We start from the raw sequence: 18461 nt of genomic DNA, 5'->3' as shown, positions 1-18461 counted from the left end.
CATGAGGATGGACTGTGTGGAACCTGCAGAAAACAACAAACTGTTGAACATCTACTTATGGCATGCAGCCTATATGAAGAGCAAAAAGAACAGTTATATACCACATCATCACATATGGGAATACAAACAGTCACAATGAGGAGCCTTCTTAATCTCACCGAGAACCAGTCAATCGCCGCAACAGGAACCTTTGAAAATAGACATACCCCGAACTGCAACCTAATCCAAACCTGCAGGGGGCAGCAACGTGCTGTAAAGCATCTAACCTGCCGGAAATACACAAGACGAGGAAGAAGAAGAAGCCCTCAAGATTTCTTTTGGCCAACTTCTCGTGCTTTCCATTCATTTTGTGCCCACACGTTGGAGAAGACCCCACGGAAAGGTACGTCTATGAGCCATCTCTGTTATCACACATCACAATGTCAAATGTATATAGTCGTTACATCAATTTATCACAATTTAGTATGACTATTTCTGACTGTTATCACAATATTCATATAACTGTTGTTGTGAGTTAGCAACATGAGGCTGTTAGCGTTATCTAAAGCTAATGCTAAAAGCTTTATATTCTCTAAAGAAAATACTATTTTGTATTCACAGCGAAGCTGGACTCATAGGTCATTGTCTATAATTGTTATTTAAGTAACTTTCGACTGCATTTCGGCGCGATTAGGTAACATACTGTTCTTATCGTTAGCCAAACTGGTGGCCAGTGTTGTGAATTGTGGTGGTGCGTGGATTAACGGAACTTGTGCGTCACTGCCCGCCTTTTAGGACATTTCTAATCGCCAGACCGTTAACTAGACTCAACAGACCACGTTCAAAGCAAACCATAGAGTGAAATACTCTTTAATTGTAGTGTTTCGGCGTTAACCATTAATCATTTTAAACCAAAATAGTCTCTAAATCGGCAGTTGTTGCCACGCGCGCATGGAAATACTGACGTAAGTTGTCAGGATAACGGGAGACTCTCAGTGCGTTTTTATCACAGACATACAGTTAGTGTCTATAATGGTATAGCTATAACAGATAAGAGACCCGTTTATAAACCTTCAGGGCAGTCATATCTTTTGTGTCAAGAGGTTTCAGAAGTTTTAAGTCGCATGGATAACTGCAGTGCTGCTTTCAGCTGAGATATGAAGAGGTTCATACCTCAATAGGAAACAGAAAATGTGGCTACTATAAGTCTTTTTATAAATTATATCGAAGAGCATTCGTGCTGCTGGCCTTACAAAGACATTAGTATGAAAGAGTGTTACATTTTATTAACCAGCGTCTTACCATAGACTTGTTCATGTCTTTTTTTTCTTCAAATGTCACAAACACTAGGTTATTGCTTCTTGTCTGACCAAAGTTCATTTATTTACAGACGCTGCCTGAACGTGATGACACATTTGTGAAATATGAGGAGAGAAATAGCAGCTGTGGTATTCTTCCTGAAGAGGCTTGTGAAAAAGGCGGAGAAGTTGGAATCGCACAAGATTGAGCTGTTTGTTGAGAGGCTGGCTGTTGCACTGCAGGAGAAGTTCAAGGGGCACTGGTACCCTGACAACCCCAGCAAAGGACAGGCATACAGGTGCTGCTCTTTGTCTTTTTGTTTGTTTTTTGTTTGCTTGTTTTGTTTTGTTTTTTTGTTTTGACATTTTAGCTATTGTTAAACAACTATTTCTAGGGATTCTCTGCAATATTCAGGGAAGCTTTTAGCATAACTAATCCTTCAATAACATTACAGCCAAGACAACTTTGATTATGACTGACTTTCCATTGCTGTTGACTGTTTTAAACTGATGTCAGTTTTGTGTGGTTTGCAGGTGTATTCGAGTGAACAGGTTCCACAGGCAGGATCCAGAGCTCCTTCGGGCCTGCCAGGAGAGTGGGGTTCAGTACTGTGACCTGGGACTGCCCCGTGAACTCACATTGTGGGTGGACCCTGGGGAGGTGTGTTGCAGGTGAGACTTTAAGTGAATTTAATGTGTATACCTGAAACAAAAGTTGGTGATTCAACAAGGATAACAATTATGGTTTTAGCATTCAAAGTCACAACACTTTGTCCTAAAAAGACATAAAATATTGATGTGTTTTCCCTCTTTTCCCATTGTTAGGTATGGAGAGCAAAATCCTTCCTTCTCAGTGGCCAGTTTCTCTAGTGATGACAAGGAAGACAAAGATGTTGCAAAGAAGGTGACCAGTGCTTTGGAGAGGGTTACGTCAGATTACCATTCCGGTTCTTCATCCGATGAGGAGAGCACACGCACTTCTCCCCTTACTGTCCCCAACAGCCGCTGTGCTTACAAGGTATTGCATAATCAAATTTATAATTCCTAAGACTAAGTATTCCATGCAGGTCTGGCAATGAAGGCAAAATTACTTAAAAATAACCAGTTTTAAAAGAACCTTTTAAAGTAGCTGTGCTTTGTTCTGCTTTATGGCCACTGGTTGTGATATTGTTTGTGTTGTTTGAGGTTCCAGATGAGATTCTTTTTAGTTAACATTAACATTTGGTGCTTTTTCAATAATTGGAAGCCGAGCACCTGAGGCAAGGATTGTTTGTGTTGCAGTTGATGGTTGCTTTTATTAATTTTTCCTTCTTTTGTTGTTTTTTTTTTTTTTTTTTTTTAGGCGATGAATCCAGCTGCTCCCACGTGGAATCCCAATAGAATGGTACCAGGGAAACATCCTCACATCCTCCCACAGCCTCACTACGGCTTCAGGCCTCGCAGCAGAGCCCCACACACTATAAGGCATAATCTGTGGGTCCCTCCTGGCTATAGAGGAGGACCTGGATACTGGAACACAAACCAAAATCTGGCACATTGTTAACAGTTAGGAATCATGGTGCTTATTGTTCACACTGGACATTACAGCTGGAGACAACTTTAATATGACCAATGTTTTTTAAACATTTTTATAGCTTGAATATTGATTGTTTTTGACAAACACTTTTTTTGCACTTTAGACCATTTGTTATAGTTTGAATAAATCACTTGTATTAAATTTAGATATTTAAATTGGAATACTACACAGGTAGTTTTGAAATAAGTACTGTATTTTTACAATGGGAAATGTTAATGTATGCCACTTACTGTCCTTTGTGATAAAACGTTTTATTTATTCATAGTGTAGAATTGTCAGATGTATAGGCTTAAATTTACGGAGTTTTATTAAACAGTTTCCAAGCATCATGCTGATTTGTTTATTCTTGTGTTTTCCAACGATCTTTAGTAGTACTGTTACATAAAGGCTCAGTGATTCCTGTGGAATGTTTGTTTTTCATTTTCAATATCTGACTGACACCCAAAGCGGGATTTTCTGTGTGTAATGCACCTGGCCACTAGGATGTGCCAAAGTGTAATATTGTTAGAATCTGTCTTAAAACAACAGTCAAGTGCCCAAATGAGCAGTGAAAGAGGTTTTCCTCGCTGTAATCATTCCTCCTGTTCATCCTGACTTAAAAGATCTCCTTCAAATGTGCTTTCAATGTAAGTGATGGAGGCAAAAATCCACAGTGAGTCCACACAGTCATTTTGTGCAAAAGTACATTTAAAAGTTGATTTGAAGCTTATATGAGGCTTCAGCAGTCTGAGTTCGTCATATCTAGTGGATATCTGCCACATTTACAGTCTTTTTAGCATCAAATTCCCTCTTTGTGTTTCCTCTGACAGTGTTTCCTTGTTGAGCTGCGGGGAAATATCGTAACAAAAAGGGATTTTGGCACTAAAAAGACTAATGCTGAAAGATATCTACATGATTTGATTAATCTGGACGGCTGAAGTGTCATATTATCTTCAGATAAACTTAAATTTTTGCACAGAAGGAGGACTGTGGATTTTGGCCCCTATCACTTAGATTGTAAGTGCATTATGAACAGCAGGAATGATTACAACAAGAAACACATGTTTCAATGTTATTCTTGCTGCTGACTGTTGCTTTGAGACAGACTTGGAAAACCCATCCTTTAAAGAAAAATCTAGTTCTATGAATGTTTAAACGTGCATTTTGTGGTTGGGTTTAACTCAAAGAGTGAGTTCATACACATTTTTCAAACAATATTTACAATCATTGAGCACCACAAATTAAATTCCAGTCACATCCGTTGCGTTGGTGTCAGAAATCCTGTCAGAAAAAACCAAAACTATCTTTGTGGTAAAATACCACCAGGGGTAAGTGGAAAAGTGATTATTTTTGTAATTTTTGTGAACTGACCCTTTACTGCTGGCACTCCTCCAGGCTGTGTCGTCTATGGACAGGCCCTCTTGAGAGATTCAGTGTTCAGCTCAAGGACACATAAGTAGAACTGATGTTTAATGGCTATGAGGCTTCCCTAAAGGATTATTTAACTACTATATGATGAAGGCGCTTTATCATACACAGTGTTGTTATAGTCTTTATTTTAACCCTTTGAAGGGGGAGCTAACATCTTTACTCCTGTCTGTCTGAGCTATGTTTGACTGACAATGCTACCAAATTAACCACCAATCCCTGTCCTGGACCATACCCCTCTGAAGTGTTTTCACTGTTCTCTTTCCTGGGCAGCAAGTTAACAGTATTGCCCAGGATGAACTGAGGTGTCATGTCAGTCCACCTTAAACATCACTGGACATGGGAGCTCTATGTACACACCTTTGGAAAAGTAGATTGATATTTAGACGGGTTTGACATCGATTTACATTTTCAACATATTAATTAAATTCAGAAAACATACAGAAAAATATATTATGAACGTAAAATTACAAGATCAACCCATTTTGAAATATATAAATCTCATGCTCTTAAAAAATTCCTCAATGCCACTGTAATGACTCAAATTGCTTTGTCATGAACATTTTAGGATCTAAATAGTGACTTGGAGAAAAATTTTCTAGCCACTGTATGGGAATTAGTTTGTATGGTGGCTTGTATCCCCCCTCGGATGATAGGAACCGCACACACAGGGTGCCATGCAGGAAAACAAGGGTGCCCACTGTATTTTCCATGAATAAATACTGGGAAAGCTGCCTGCTCATACCGGTGTTACACTGTATTTGGTGACACATCAGTTTCTGTGACCTGCAGTATTGTCTCAGTTCCTTTACTTAAGTAAAAGTATCAATACCACAATGTAAAAATACTCCATTACAGCTACAATCCTGCATTTAAAATCCTACTTAAGTAAAAGTATAGAAGTATTACCAGCTAAATTTACTTAAAGTACTAAAGTAAAAGTACTATTTTTAGTATTTGTATTATTAGTAGTATTTTACATTGTGGTATTGATACTTTTACTTAAGTAAAGGATCAGAGTATTTCTTCTAACACTGCAGGTCACAGAATCAGATGGGTCACCATGTACGGTGAAACACCAGCAGAGGGCGTCACTGGATCCCTTTTAAGGGAAAAACGTATGTCACGTGACGCCCTGCGGCGCGCTCGGCTGTGCACCTGCAGGGAGGAGGGAGGAGGAGGAGGAGGAGTGGAGCTTGGATGCTTCGGTTGAACTGGGCTGCCGCTGCTTTTCACTCCAATTCAGCATAAGTTCTCCGACCAAGTTTCACATAAGAAGTCGTGGACTAGCTGGGACAGGAATGGAGCTTTCGACAGGCCGGTTCTGCTGTTTACTGTTGAGCCTCTTTGCAGGTAAGTTTCCTGACATAAGCAGCCACGGAGCTACTTTGATTTTTAATTATTTGTTACTAAAACGGCAGCGAGCGAGGTCAGGCACGTTCAATAACGTTAACCGGTGGCGTTAACATGGAAACTTGCCTTTTTCGATAAATTAAAAATGCTTATAAGTTTAGGTTACGTTTTCATTTGTCCAGGTTAGTATGATTAATATAAAACTTGCTCAGTGGTTTACCAGAATACACTTTTAAGACATTGCCCAACAGGGAGTAACTCCGATCCAAGGTCAGTTTAGTTAGCTAGCATATCAGAAACAAACGTCCGGCGAAACAAAATGGAAAATAGGATAACGCCATTTACATTTAGCTTAAACTACATTTAAGTAGCGGAGTTATTTGTATTTGCCAATGTAGCATGTCTCGGACTTGGTCTCTGTATCACCACAAACGTCAGAAAATAAAGAGAAACACAAAGAAGAAAGAGAAAGAAAGGTCAGCCGTTAATAAATCAAAGTTTGCTAACGGTATTTCATGCATTATAATACACATTTTCTCCCAGTAACCCTAGTAAAGTGACTGGGTTGGTTTACGTTTCTCATCAGGTAACGTTATAAGTTACCACATCAAGTGGCTGCCCTGACGTTAATTTCTGTACCTAGAATGAATGGTAGTTAAAATGTACAGCATTGTGTTTAAAGTGACTACAGAAATGCGATGCCATACATCTGGGTATTCCCGTGTGATGTCTTTTTGTTTATCGTCTGGTGTCTTACACAATAGCTTGATCCGCTTTTAAACCTGTAACTACAGGACTTCAAAGTGCTGCCTTTTCTGTCTGCCATCTGCCAGCAGTGCTGAACCCCCCCCCCCCCCCCCCCCGCCAACCCCCCAAGTCTGAAATCCCGGGCTATCAAATCAGTCAAACCATATATTTGCTTGTGTTGACCCTCATTTAATGAAAGTTCAGTCCCAGTGACCCTCAGCTAAGAGGGGTTTCTGTTGTTTGTTGATACTGCAGATGGGTAGATAGCAGTGTGGGCTGTGAAACCTTTGATCACAGTAGTTATTTTAAAACCTTCCCTGCTTGTGCTAACTCACAGTCAATGATTTAAAGGTGAAATTGAACATCTTGGCTGGGAACCTCCTCAAAGGGCATAAAACCAAGGGATATCTTTTAACGGTAGTTTTGGAACACCTGATTTACTTTTTTGACCTTTTAAGTCGATGAACCATTCAGTAAATAACAGAGAAGTCTTATTTTGAAATATTCAAGTTATTAGTTTGATTTTAGTTTGTTCTGTCGTGTCATCAGGGCAATAAATGCTGAAACACTGCTTAGTATTAGTCATTTATTGATCAAAATATAATGTTGGTGATAAGTCATCCTGAATGTCTCTTACTACTGACTAACCCTTGTTGTTTCGTTAATTATGGCATATGCATTGTTTAATTGCATGTGTGTGGGTGTGCCTGTTTATTGTCCTGGAATTTACTCTGAAACTAGCAAGTTCCTCCTCCCACCCTGAACAATAATGTGCTACAGGATTGTCTGTTGGTTTCAATCAGTGACGTCTCTCACATGCCGTGGCACTTATTGAAATATTTTCTGAGATTTCGATGTGAAGCCACAGAGCTATGGTCAGAGCAATGACATTCCACTCTGCTTTTTAATGAGAAACCTCATGTGATAAAGAAGTGCTTTGTTTAGGATCCTCCAGCACATCTCTCTGTGTAAAAGCTGGGACACTGAGTGTAATGTAAGGTTTAGATAGCATGTTTTTCAGCCTTCTTTTGTCTCTTGGTTTACATTGTTGTGTACACTAGTTTGGGCTCATTACCATGTTAATGGCAACATGGCCTCATCATTTGGGCGCTGTTCCACTTCAGCAGACAAGAACAGTATCTGCCAGACTCGAAACATTCTTTTGACATGGCTTAGAAATGCACAATAATGTGCTAACGTCTCTTTAATGGCAACATAACAAGTAGGGTCTTTCTGCTCTATTTTCTTTGTGCTCTTTGTCAACGAGGCACTGCTCAAAACATCATATTGATGAAACAAATAAAATTGTAGTATAGAGATTTAAAGTCCTTGAAATTATAGTCAATGTTGAGGATTTAGAATCTGTAAAACTGCACATAAATGTCATCTAGCCTTCATGTTATAGCGGGCAATTATCATCAGTTTGTTTGTGTTAAGCTGACATTATCAGATGAGATAATGTGTTTTGAAGTTAGCATGAAATCATATGAGATGTAATCATGTTCCTCAAGTCTGTAGGTGAACTGATTGTGGGCACCCAGTTACAGGCGGTGTTTAATGTTTAAAATAAGCATTTTAGTAAAAATGTTTCAGTCAGTTGTTGTTCCTGACAGATTTCCTTTTGTACAAAACATACTTATACCTGGGGGGAAATGACTCTTTAACAAGTCCCTCTTTTCTCTTGCTTACATTGAAGTTTTTTGACATGCCATTGTCATCAGAGGCCAACTGCTATGGGATTGGCTGTCACTGTTATCAATGATATCAGGCACTGTTACACACACACACACACACACACCAGGCTGACACATGACAGTTCTTACATTATTACATTACATTATTTACAAGTTTGTTTGAATGAAAGAAGTTGACCACAGTTAAAACATAGGGGGATATTCTCACTGCTTCAACAAGCTGGATTCCAACTATTCAGGTTTTTAAATCTATTATCAAAGAGCTCGACCAAGAAACACTATGCATATGTCAGACACTGCGACACAACTCTTGATTGCCATGCTACAGTGCTGGCGCTCTGTCCACGCCCCTCCACTCCTGGCTGCTTAGGTCAAAAGTGAATTCACTGGACTTAGGATAAACAGGAACCTGGTGAAACTGAGCAGGCGCAGAATGCCGTTACCTGATAAGCGTTGAACCAAAAGCCCCGGCCAGGACTGGTTGCTTGGTTACCTTTTGAAAACAGACACGCAGATCCTGTGAGTGTACTTGTCTGCGTGCTCCGGTTGCCTCAGAAAGCTACCCTCCCCCTTGCTTGCATGTATGTATTAGGTCCTCTTGTACGGCAGAAAAAATCCTTGCTATTCTGAACAATAGCTGTTGCAAATATATTAAATATATTGATACAATAGTGGTTTGATCAGGAACTCTTATTAGGTGAGCAAATATTGTCACTAACCGCTGACTATTTATTAGGTGATGGGGCTCATGAGGAAATAGTTCCAACCAGAGAGATGGGTAGAAGCATGAAGCATGCCATTGTCATTGGCCCCACACAGACAGTAATGACTTGAGGTCACATTCACTTGTCATGACCCAGCAGTCCATTGCCACTACTTGCCTCCTGTTGGCTGAAACATGTTGCAGCCACAACTTCACCTCCAACCAAGCAGCCACTCTCTCTGCCTGGAGCTCCCTGTCCTTGGAAAGGAAGCAAGAACATGTAGAATCGGATTACACTCCAGGGACATTGCTTTGTCCTCCACAATCTGATGATGGGGACGACCTCGCATGAATATTCACAGCCCCCGACATTAATATTTTAGCATGCCAGCGCTATACAAGCCCTGTGCCAACTCCTGTTCACCTATATGGGAGTGTGAAATGCTGATCCTGCCCGTACCTCGCCACATTACCCTGCCTTTCCCCTCTTTTCCCTCCATTTCACGTCTGAATTACTGAATGAACAAATTGCTGCCTGCTAGAGAATCAGTGGTAATGATTAATAGTGGTGGTTGTTTCTCAGTGCTGTTAATGGCCGTGCAGCCACTCTGTATTCAGAGCTCATTCGTTTTTCACAGGTAGGGAGTAAAACTGCCCTCTGGGCTGCTGCCAAAGTATTCTTTTGGGAAGTTGTATTGGCAAGATTTTAGTTTTAAGTCTGTGTTCATGAAGTCAATATTGTATTGACAGATGTCTCAAGTTTGTATGTTGTCTGACCTCCATGACACTTTGGCCTCAGTATTGACCCACTGACAACACCAGGCTCTTCTGTAGCATATTAATTGAATTGAATGTGCTGTACTGTGCAGTGGAAAGGTTTTGCCTAAATGAGACAAATTAGTGGCTGATCAATTCAGAAAGGTCATGCTTTAGTATGAATGTTGGACAGAGGAGACCACAGTATATTGATCAGCTTGCATGTTTGGTCAGTTGCTTTTTTTCTTTCTTTTTTTTTTTTGTCCGACCAACCATCTAAAACCCAAACAGTTTTAATTAATGATGATGTGAAAACAGAGACAATCTGCTGAAAATCGACCAGCAAATCTTTGACATTTTTGTTGATGACTGACTTCGATCAATTATGATTTTGTATTTTTAATTATAATTGGAAACAGAATTTTGCAAATGACAACATATGATAATATTGTCAGTTGATAGATTGTAATATTGCATTGCCAGCCCTAGTTGTAACTATAATTTGTATTGGCAAAACTATATGTACTTGTCTTACAAAGAACAGCCATTGTGTTGCAATGTTAACAAGACTTGACGGAAGGTAAGCACGCATCAATATGAGGTGAGAGAGGAACGTTTTACTGATCAACCTGAATGAACATACTATACATTCTGCTGGAGGAAAAACTCTATTTGAAACTTTATTTTTAAACATCAGCATTTTGGAAGCCTGTGTGGAAAATCCCAACACTCCCCTTTTGTGGTTTTCTTGGTTTTCCAACTTTTCACTATTATACATGTGGAAAAATCAACATTTTTTCCCCACCAACCCAGGGATTATTTGCTTATCTTGGTTAGCAGGACTGTACGAACAACAGGAACAAGCTGAAAAAACAGGGACACCTATCTTGTTGTCCTGCTAAAGGCCGAGCCTTAGGATGGCAACGTTTGTTCCTCAGGGCAAACTATAGTTTTTGCCCCCCCCCTCTAAAAATGTTTTCTAAATTTTTCCCTTTCTAATGAAGATTAAATTGGGAACAAAATGTCTATTTAAATTTGTGTTTTCGGGTCTGTGTCAAGGTGTTATTTTTTGTGAAAGGCTTTGAATTTTTCAGTGTTTGTTCCTTCCAACATTTTGGTGTTGTTAATGATGATGCTTTGGGAACATTTTTCACCATTTTCTGACATTTTATAGACCAAGTTATTGATTAATCAAGAAAATGATCAACAGATTAATCAATGATGAAAATAATCATTAATTGGAGCCCTAAATTTTTACATGCCCTGCTACAGTTTTACCACTGACAAATTCATTAGTGGATTTATAATAGGTAGACTAAAGTACAGAGTACATGGCACACCTCTGATAGCTTTAGTATGACTGTTTAAATTCAGGGATTGTACTGAAGGAGAGACATATCCTCTGTTATCCATGTAACCCATCAGTTAAAACAAGGTCACTGCAGTGCTGATTTTCCCCGCTCTCTCGAGTCCATCGGTCATCATCACAGTTAGGGCGATAAACACCCCCAAAGCACATTCATCACTTAGCCACTTGATGCTCAGCTCTGCAGCCACCACAACGCCCTCTGCTCCTAATGAGGAATAATGGTCTCTGTGACGAATAAGCTGTTCACTGTGATGATAATAAGGGTTTTCACATACCTCATATCTCAAATTAATACCACCAGAATATCATTTTTCTGTAGATAAACGGCACAGATGCAGAGAGGAAGCTGCATACCAAACAGTGAAGGAGATTTGTAGGATGTCTTTACAGAACGCTGTATAATTATTTGGAAACTGTAAAAGCGAGGTGTGTGCTACACTTAAAACACATCTATTTTCAAAGTAAGGCTTTAAAGATGGCTCAGAACTATGATAAAAGGAACGTGAATGTTCCTCATTCTGCATTCATTTTTATATAATTGCCACTGTTTACTGTCTCTCAATGGATTTATCGTCTTCATTCAGATTTAGTTTGTGACAGGCAGTATATGTTATAGCACAGTATATGTGTTTTGTTTTTTAAAGGAGGGAATGGCCTATTGAAACTGATATGGAATTCTATGTTCAGCTCGCTAAAGCATTATTATACAGAATGTTTTTCAGCCTTTATGATAATGTATTTCTTTTTGCTTGTTTTTGTATAATATTCTCATGGCATCTGAGCTAGCTATCTCAGTGTGAGGATACACAGTGTGGCAGGCAGGTCCCCAGGGTGCTGCATCTGCAGGTACTGGTGTGCAGTCTGCCCCTGCTTACCTGCTAGGTAGATGTCAGCTCAGCTCTACACATGCTTGAACCTCTGTTAGATGATCTGTTTTGCAGTGTTAAAGAATTTGACTCAGTAGCAGGCAGGATAGAGACAAAAAAAATCATCTAATCATGTAAAACAGACCTGACAATTTGTTCTGACAACAAATCCTTTGTTTCCAATGGACGCATCATTTTAGAGATAAGCATTATATATCGTATTGTGTAAGTCACATTATCAGATGATGTCCAGGCATTGTCTTATACAGAGCTGCATTGTGGGAAGATGATTGTGTTTTGTTTCTTCCAGCAGTAAGCCCCCACTCTCCCCGCTAAGAACATTAGAGTTAATTGTGTGTCTAATCTTGAAAAATATTATGGCTTAGAAAATAAGCGACATAAGCAGAAGAGGGGAGGGAGGGGGGTGAATTTTAGGAGGAGGAGAGAGGGGGTAAAGCAGCTGTTGAAGGAGCCATTTTTAGCAGCTCTATCTCATTGTAAAACATTACACATTGTCACCTGCGGATATGGTGAAAAAGGCAAATAAGTATTGTCTGTAGAAAGCCTCTTTCTTGATTCAGTCCCACTCGATTTTGCTCCCCGTGGTGCTGATATTCAAGTCAGTCTTTTTATGTCTTAGTCTTTTGTTTAATCAACATGTCAAATTATATAGTTAGGCTAATAACTCCTGTCAATAGAAAAAAAGCCTGTTGCCATGCACAAGATCCTAGTCAGAACATTTTTTTTTACAGGGGTATGATTGCTTGTATTGTAGATTTTAGAATTATATTAAAGCAGTTGTGTAGTGAATCTCGTTAAGAGCGTTTAAAGGAGTATTGATACAAAGCGACACAGAATTAGACCCAGAAAATCCCATTTCCTGTAACATTTGTCGCCTCATAATCAAGCTCCTGATAAATGAAGCCAAAAGGCTGCAATGCAAATCCTCACAACGTGGAGCCTGGAAAGAGGTCAAATATTAAATGTAGGTTTTAATGTGAACCCAGACAGGCTGTGCAACTGTATATATGTTACAACATGTGTGTATTTTTATAGGTGATTTCAGCGTTGGATGATATAAAATGCTCTCGGTGTGTTTGCAGGTGTAGGAAGATTTGAAGAAAGGAGAAGCTAGTGTATGTGCAAGCTGGAGCATTTTTCTAAAGTGTCACTAATCTGCTTTTGGTCATGTGAATGCAAGGAAACACTTTATATGAAAGAGCATTACATGAGATTAGATTACATGAAACCTCTCCCCATGAGGGAATGTGCTCATTGCACTTATAGAGAATATATATATATCTAAATAAATCCTGTATATTAGTTTCTTAGGAAAATGTAACCCTACGATATTTGGGTATCTCGAATATGTAAAAATGGTAAACTTTTGAATGAGAGTATTTCTTTGAATTCACATACTTAAATGATATTTAATTCATAAGAAAGGATAATGCAGTGTTCTTATTTTGAGACTAGTCAGACAAACCAAAAGGCAGCTATTTTAAGGCAAGTTGGGAGAAGTCCAGGGATGGTACATTGTAGTAAGAATTTGAACAGGTCTTCACTACATTCAGATGATTCCCATTTCCCAACTACGGTTTTACAACCAGGTGTCTAAAACGAGTGTGGCTGTCTGCCACCTCTCCTCTTTTCCATTAACATTCATTAAAATGGTCTTTTCCTTGTCCTCCTGCCCGTAGAGTTAATACTCCTGGGTCGCTGTTGGATCTATAGGTATGATGACCGGGACATCTGCTAGAGATGGGTATGGAAAAGGCTTAGCACATGAACCACAGCAAGGTCAGCAAGCCACAACAGACATTTAATTACTGTAGTGCATCTCGCCGCCATGTGAGGAAATCGGCATCTGGCCCAGTCGCCCTCCAGAGAGATGAGATTGAACTGAAAATAGCTCTGTGTGACTGGCTGGTTTATGATGGTCAGAATGCACATTACTGCACGAGCTTAATCACAAGTGCTGCCGTTTTAATAAGCAGGCACAAAGGGTCCACCGGGCTGCAGTTGTTGCTGGTAAGTTCCCGAGGAACCAGTTGTTAAGTGTCTTAATGGATCCCATGTATAATTCATGGGAGCACACAGAGCTGAGGCTGGCTGGCTGGCTGGCTGGCTGGCTTTCTCTGAGCGGCCGATAATTGGAAGAGTAAACCCCTACCCCATCGTAAGACACTCACAGCACCCAACTCCTTTCACGAGGTGTAGGGGAGCATCAACTCTGCATTTAATCCATCCCTCTGAGACAGGACATGTATCTGATGAGAGTAATGAGATGATTTATCAGCGACAGCGAGCACTGTAACACAACTCTACAGCTAGAGTTTTAGCTTAATGACCTGTAAATATGTAAAAAGAGCACACGCCTGCCTACAATGTCACCCAGCGTTTTATCTACTAATGACTCTCTTTATCTCTAACCTTAATTAATCAGCCATTAACATGTGTTGAGTAGTATTATAACATCCCAAGAGCTTTAAAGACCCTGTTAGAAAGATATGTAAAATGAGTTTGGACATGAAAAGTCCCTGAGACCAGACCTAAGTGGACAGATATTAATGCAAGACCCAGTAAAGATGCATTAATCAGGATGGACAGGAAATCTTGAGCTGTAGTGACGACAAAACCTAAACATCACCACAACACATTGACTGTCAGGTTGTCTTTGCCAGCCCGGTGTTTTGCGATGTTTTCTCTATCAGCGTTTTTTTTTAAAACATAAAATCTGTTTATATTTTCATGTCACCATTGTGCTGCGCTTCAGTCACTTTCACCAAGATTACGTGCCCGTCAGTCTGATCCAGGATGCCATATAAGCAGCGTTTGTCTGTCTAGACTACTCGGGGGTCAGACCTTTTTAGATGTCATTAGAGCCATCGGGGAGTTGGCTTGTATGGCAGGTTTCAGGCAAAAGCACTTTACTACATCCACTAAACGCTCAGCAGCCAGACGACCTTGCAGGATCTTCTGTAAGATGTCAAGATGTTAGTACGTGCCACTTTCTTTTTTTTTCCCCACTTCTTGCCAGATATGTTAAATTAACAAGATATTAGGATGGTACAGTCAGTTTGACTCACGGTGTGTGAATGTGCAACAGTCAGGCAGTATTAATCATAGGAATTTCCCCTCTCAGCCATTAATTAGAGGAACATTTTTACCTTGACTGATGTAATGTTCCTATGAACAACAAACTGGATTTTCTTGTTCGTCCTGAAAGATAGCATTTTCAGTTCCCTTTCCAAGGAATATGGTGACTCTGAACGTTCACAAAGCAGCAGTATTAAATAACTTATTGACTTGCGCACTCATACTTAAGACTCACTAAGTGGAGAGTATTACACTCTGCCACAAACATTGTAATACAACCTTTGTTAACAAGAAGCTCATGTTTATTTGTTTTCTTGTAGCTGTCTTCAGTAGAAACTGAAATTGATGATGAAAGATGTTGTGTTGTGCTTTTAACTGGAGTGGTCGGGCTTCTTTATTGCATCCCTAGTATCAGCTTTACTCTGATGTGTATTACAGAATAGCACAGCTGCTGCTCTTTGATTCAGAGGCAATTTCATGCTCTGGAGTCCGATTTAATGTGGGAGTAACACATATATATATATATATATGACGATGTATGCTGTGCTGAATGTTTTCTAAAGGAGTTTTGTATCCTGCTTGCTCTCCAAGATTCTTTTTTACAGATGCTTTGGTAGTTGATGTATCTAATTAGCCTATGAAAGACTATCAGGGTCAAAATAAAGTGTTCACTCTCTGCAGCGCACAACGCAGCCCCTAGAATCCCCCTAGAATCAGAGCTGTGCATCTTTAATGGGCTTACTGCATTTATCTCTGCTGTCCAGACTCTCTGCTCTTCTTTATGTGTCTGACAAGCCTCATCTCATGCACAGTTAAAGAACACAACACGGAGAATAAATACCGTCATACTATGTCATGGTCAAAACGATAGGATTGCCTCTTTGTGCGGGATGGTGAAACTAGTGCAGCGGAGTTATTTTTAACATCCCCAATCGCTTCTTGTCATTTAATGTTGTATGTAGACTAGAGTGGTCGTTTTGAGCTTCTTCCTCATGTCTGAGCTGAGAGTGCGAGCTGGAGGCACAAATAAACCCAGCGGTCTCGGTTAAGCCGTAACAAAAACTGACAGTCTTTGCCCGTGGCTTCCTACGGGGCTCAACACTCAGGTGCGTCGGCTACACCTGCCTCCAAGAACCTCTCAGTGAGGAAGAGACTCCAGCCTTGAAACATCAGGGCTGTTTTCACCGCATGTGCAGAGAGACAAAAAAAAAAAGACAGGAAAGAAAAAGGATTATCTATCTTGTTATCTTTTAACAGCAGTCTTATCTTGATGTCCTGCTGTGGTGTCTCCCCCACACAGAGGACAGGAAGGGACTGTCTGTGTTGTTACACTTTCACAAAGACCTCATTCTGGCTGGTCAGGAGTGCTTTGGACAGGATGAGAGGGTTTAGAGAGAAGGGATGCCATAAATGCATTTGAAAAGGAATTGATGTTTTAGCAGTTATTACAAAGTACTTTTGTCAATACGTCCTCAGGGAGCTTTCAGCATCGGTCAGATATATTTTCAATGAAATGCACTGTGTTGGTGTTGTAGCCTTTGACAAGACATTCAGGGCATAAAACACATACTGTATAGGAGTGTGTATTTTCTACCCATGTCCAGAATATCACCATCATGCAGTGTCCTACGGGCAGAGGACCTAATTTTAGACCAGAACCTAGAGGAAACGGCGTGAGCAAGACAGACTCATTGACCGCCTCCCAGCCAATCCAGCTGACAGGCGTACATGCTCCTGCACCACATGGAAAATAGGTTACTGTGTAAATATGCATCCAGCATAGACATAGGTAATCTCTTAATCTGCAAGAGTTGGCATCCTACACAAAACACGAGAAAATCAACCGTAACCGAGGCAACTGAATCACTTCATAGTAATTTTTAACCAACAAGTGACGTCAGATTTAGGGGAAATGCATCTTAGCTGAAATAAAATACTTCCTCATTGTTTTTCATTTTTCTGAGTTATGTAGATTTTAACCAGTTTGATGTCAACTTCCAATAGTGTTCAGACTTTTACATTTTAAAATGTGCTGCACTCCATCTGAAGGAAAAAGGGAGGAACCCAGGAATTCATTGGGAGGCATTTCTGTTTGAATTCTTGATATATTTTTTGTACTTGTGTCTGAACTGTCTGCAGCCTGGCCCCACATCTTAATCCTTTTAGTGGTTTGGCAACGAGCCATAAGTCTTTATCACTCCATAGATGTTTACTTAACATACATGGTGTGTATATGTGACTGGATTTAACTCCTCAGCAATTCTTTTAAAAGTTAAGTGAAAACAAATCCTCAGATGACTAAGCCAACATGTCAGGGTTGTTAGTGTCAGTGATTCGGTTCAGATGGTATGAGGAAATAGTTTGTTATCGCTGAGAAAGGCAAATCTGACTAAACTTGCTCTGTTCATTCTCACAGCCCCCATTTATTGAGGTGTTGGTAGTGAGCCCACCTCCTCTAGCCCACCAAGCAGACTAAGCAGATGAAATTGCTGAGCTCTGGAAATTCCATAAATATGAAATTGTTTCCCCCAATCTGTAGAGTCTTACTCTTTCATAAAATTCCATCACTAATGACATTGAAAATCTTGTTAGGCTTGTTAAGATCTCAAGAAAGGACTTTTAATCCCTAATTGAGCCCTGTGTTTCAAGGGGAATGTTCCAGTATGATATTTACGCTCTGTTGCTTTAAGCTGACTACTTGTGTGTTCACCTCTGTGTCATAATTGAGCACAATCGTGAGAAACCTCGGTTCGCTTCCGTGTACTCCCACAGTTTGCTTGTCTTCTGCATTTTGAATGCGAGTTTGTGTGTTCACTAAAAGCCATTTTATCTGCATCAACTCTCCAATTCCTCCTATCCCATAGTTAAAGCCACTCTGAGAGTCCATCAACAGTCTGAATGAAGTAGCTGCACTCGTGCACTTGTGTCTGTGTGTTTGATCAGCAATGCTGCCTCCTGATCACAGTTGGCATTGTGCCCTGGGGCCCGGACAAAAGCTGGGTCTGGGGCGCCGGCAGGGGCCTGGTCTGTATCAGACACTTTATTTGTTTTGGGGGATGGGGGATTGGATAGGCAACGGCATGGCTGCCTCCCCCCTCTGTGCATAGAAACTCCTGTGTCAGGAGAGAGACGCCCCGTGACTACACCCCACTGAGACATGTGGCTTTCATTGTTTTGGCTCATAGTAACCTGCTTGAAGCTTAGAACACAGATACCTACCTTTTAATAAACATGGTTTCTTTCAACACCCTTACCCAGTCCTCCTTCTTTCGTTTTCTATTTCATCAAAGATATAAAAAAAAATATTTCTTGTGAAACTTGTGAAAATGTAAAGGGTCATCACGAAGCTTCACTTTCTGTGTCCTGGTGCCCATGTTGTGATTGGATGAAATAAAATCCGTTCATGCAAATAAAACTTTTTGGGGGCAGTGTCAGCTAGGATATTCTGGCAGGTCAGCTAGACTGAAAGCAGGTCTAATGTGTACTAATCTAACAGTTCAGTTATACATGCCATTTACACTGAATGTGACGGATTAGATAGCTATCCTGTCTCTAAAAAGCTAATTGTAAATGCATCCAAGAATCATTTAAGACTGACTGAAATCCGATTTGAA

General features: G+C 40.1%; 2 protein-coding genes across 2 annotated transcripts in view; both read left to right on the top strand.

The window, feature by feature from the left end:
- The first annotated feature begins 274 nt into the window (after positions 1-274).
- On the top strand, positions 275-3182 carry btg3 (B-cell translocation gene 3). Its single transcript, XM_042431298.1, has 5 exons — positions 275-382; positions 1370-1576; positions 1812-1949; positions 2103-2295; positions 2620-3182. Exons 2-5 carry the CDS (start codon positions 1404-1406, stop codon positions 2818-2820), a joined length of 705 nt encoding a protein of 234 aa, XP_042287232.1. The 5' UTR covers positions 275-382; positions 1370-1403; the 3' UTR covers positions 2821-3182.
- Positions 3183-5430: 2248 nt separating this feature from the next.
- cxadr (CXADR Ig-like cell adhesion molecule) overlaps positions 5431-18461 on the top strand; it is a 36973-nt gene continuing 23942 nt past the window's right edge. Inside the window, exon 1 of the mRNA XM_042431906.1 lies at positions 5431-5613. Coding sequence (XP_042287840.1) covers positions 5562-5613 — 52 coding nt within the window. The 5' untranslated portion in view covers positions 5431-5561. The remainder of the gene's footprint in view (positions 5614-18461) is intronic.

This window comes from Thunnus maccoyii, chromosome 13, assembly GCF_910596095.1.
Source record: "Thunnus maccoyii chromosome 13, fThuMac1.1, whole genome shotgun sequence".
NCBI classification, from domain to species: domain Eukaryota; kingdom Metazoa; phylum Chordata; class Actinopteri; order Scombriformes; family Scombridae; genus Thunnus; species Thunnus maccoyii.
Note: the sequence above shows the minus strand (reverse complement) of the source record. Positions and strands in the feature narration are given on the sequence as shown.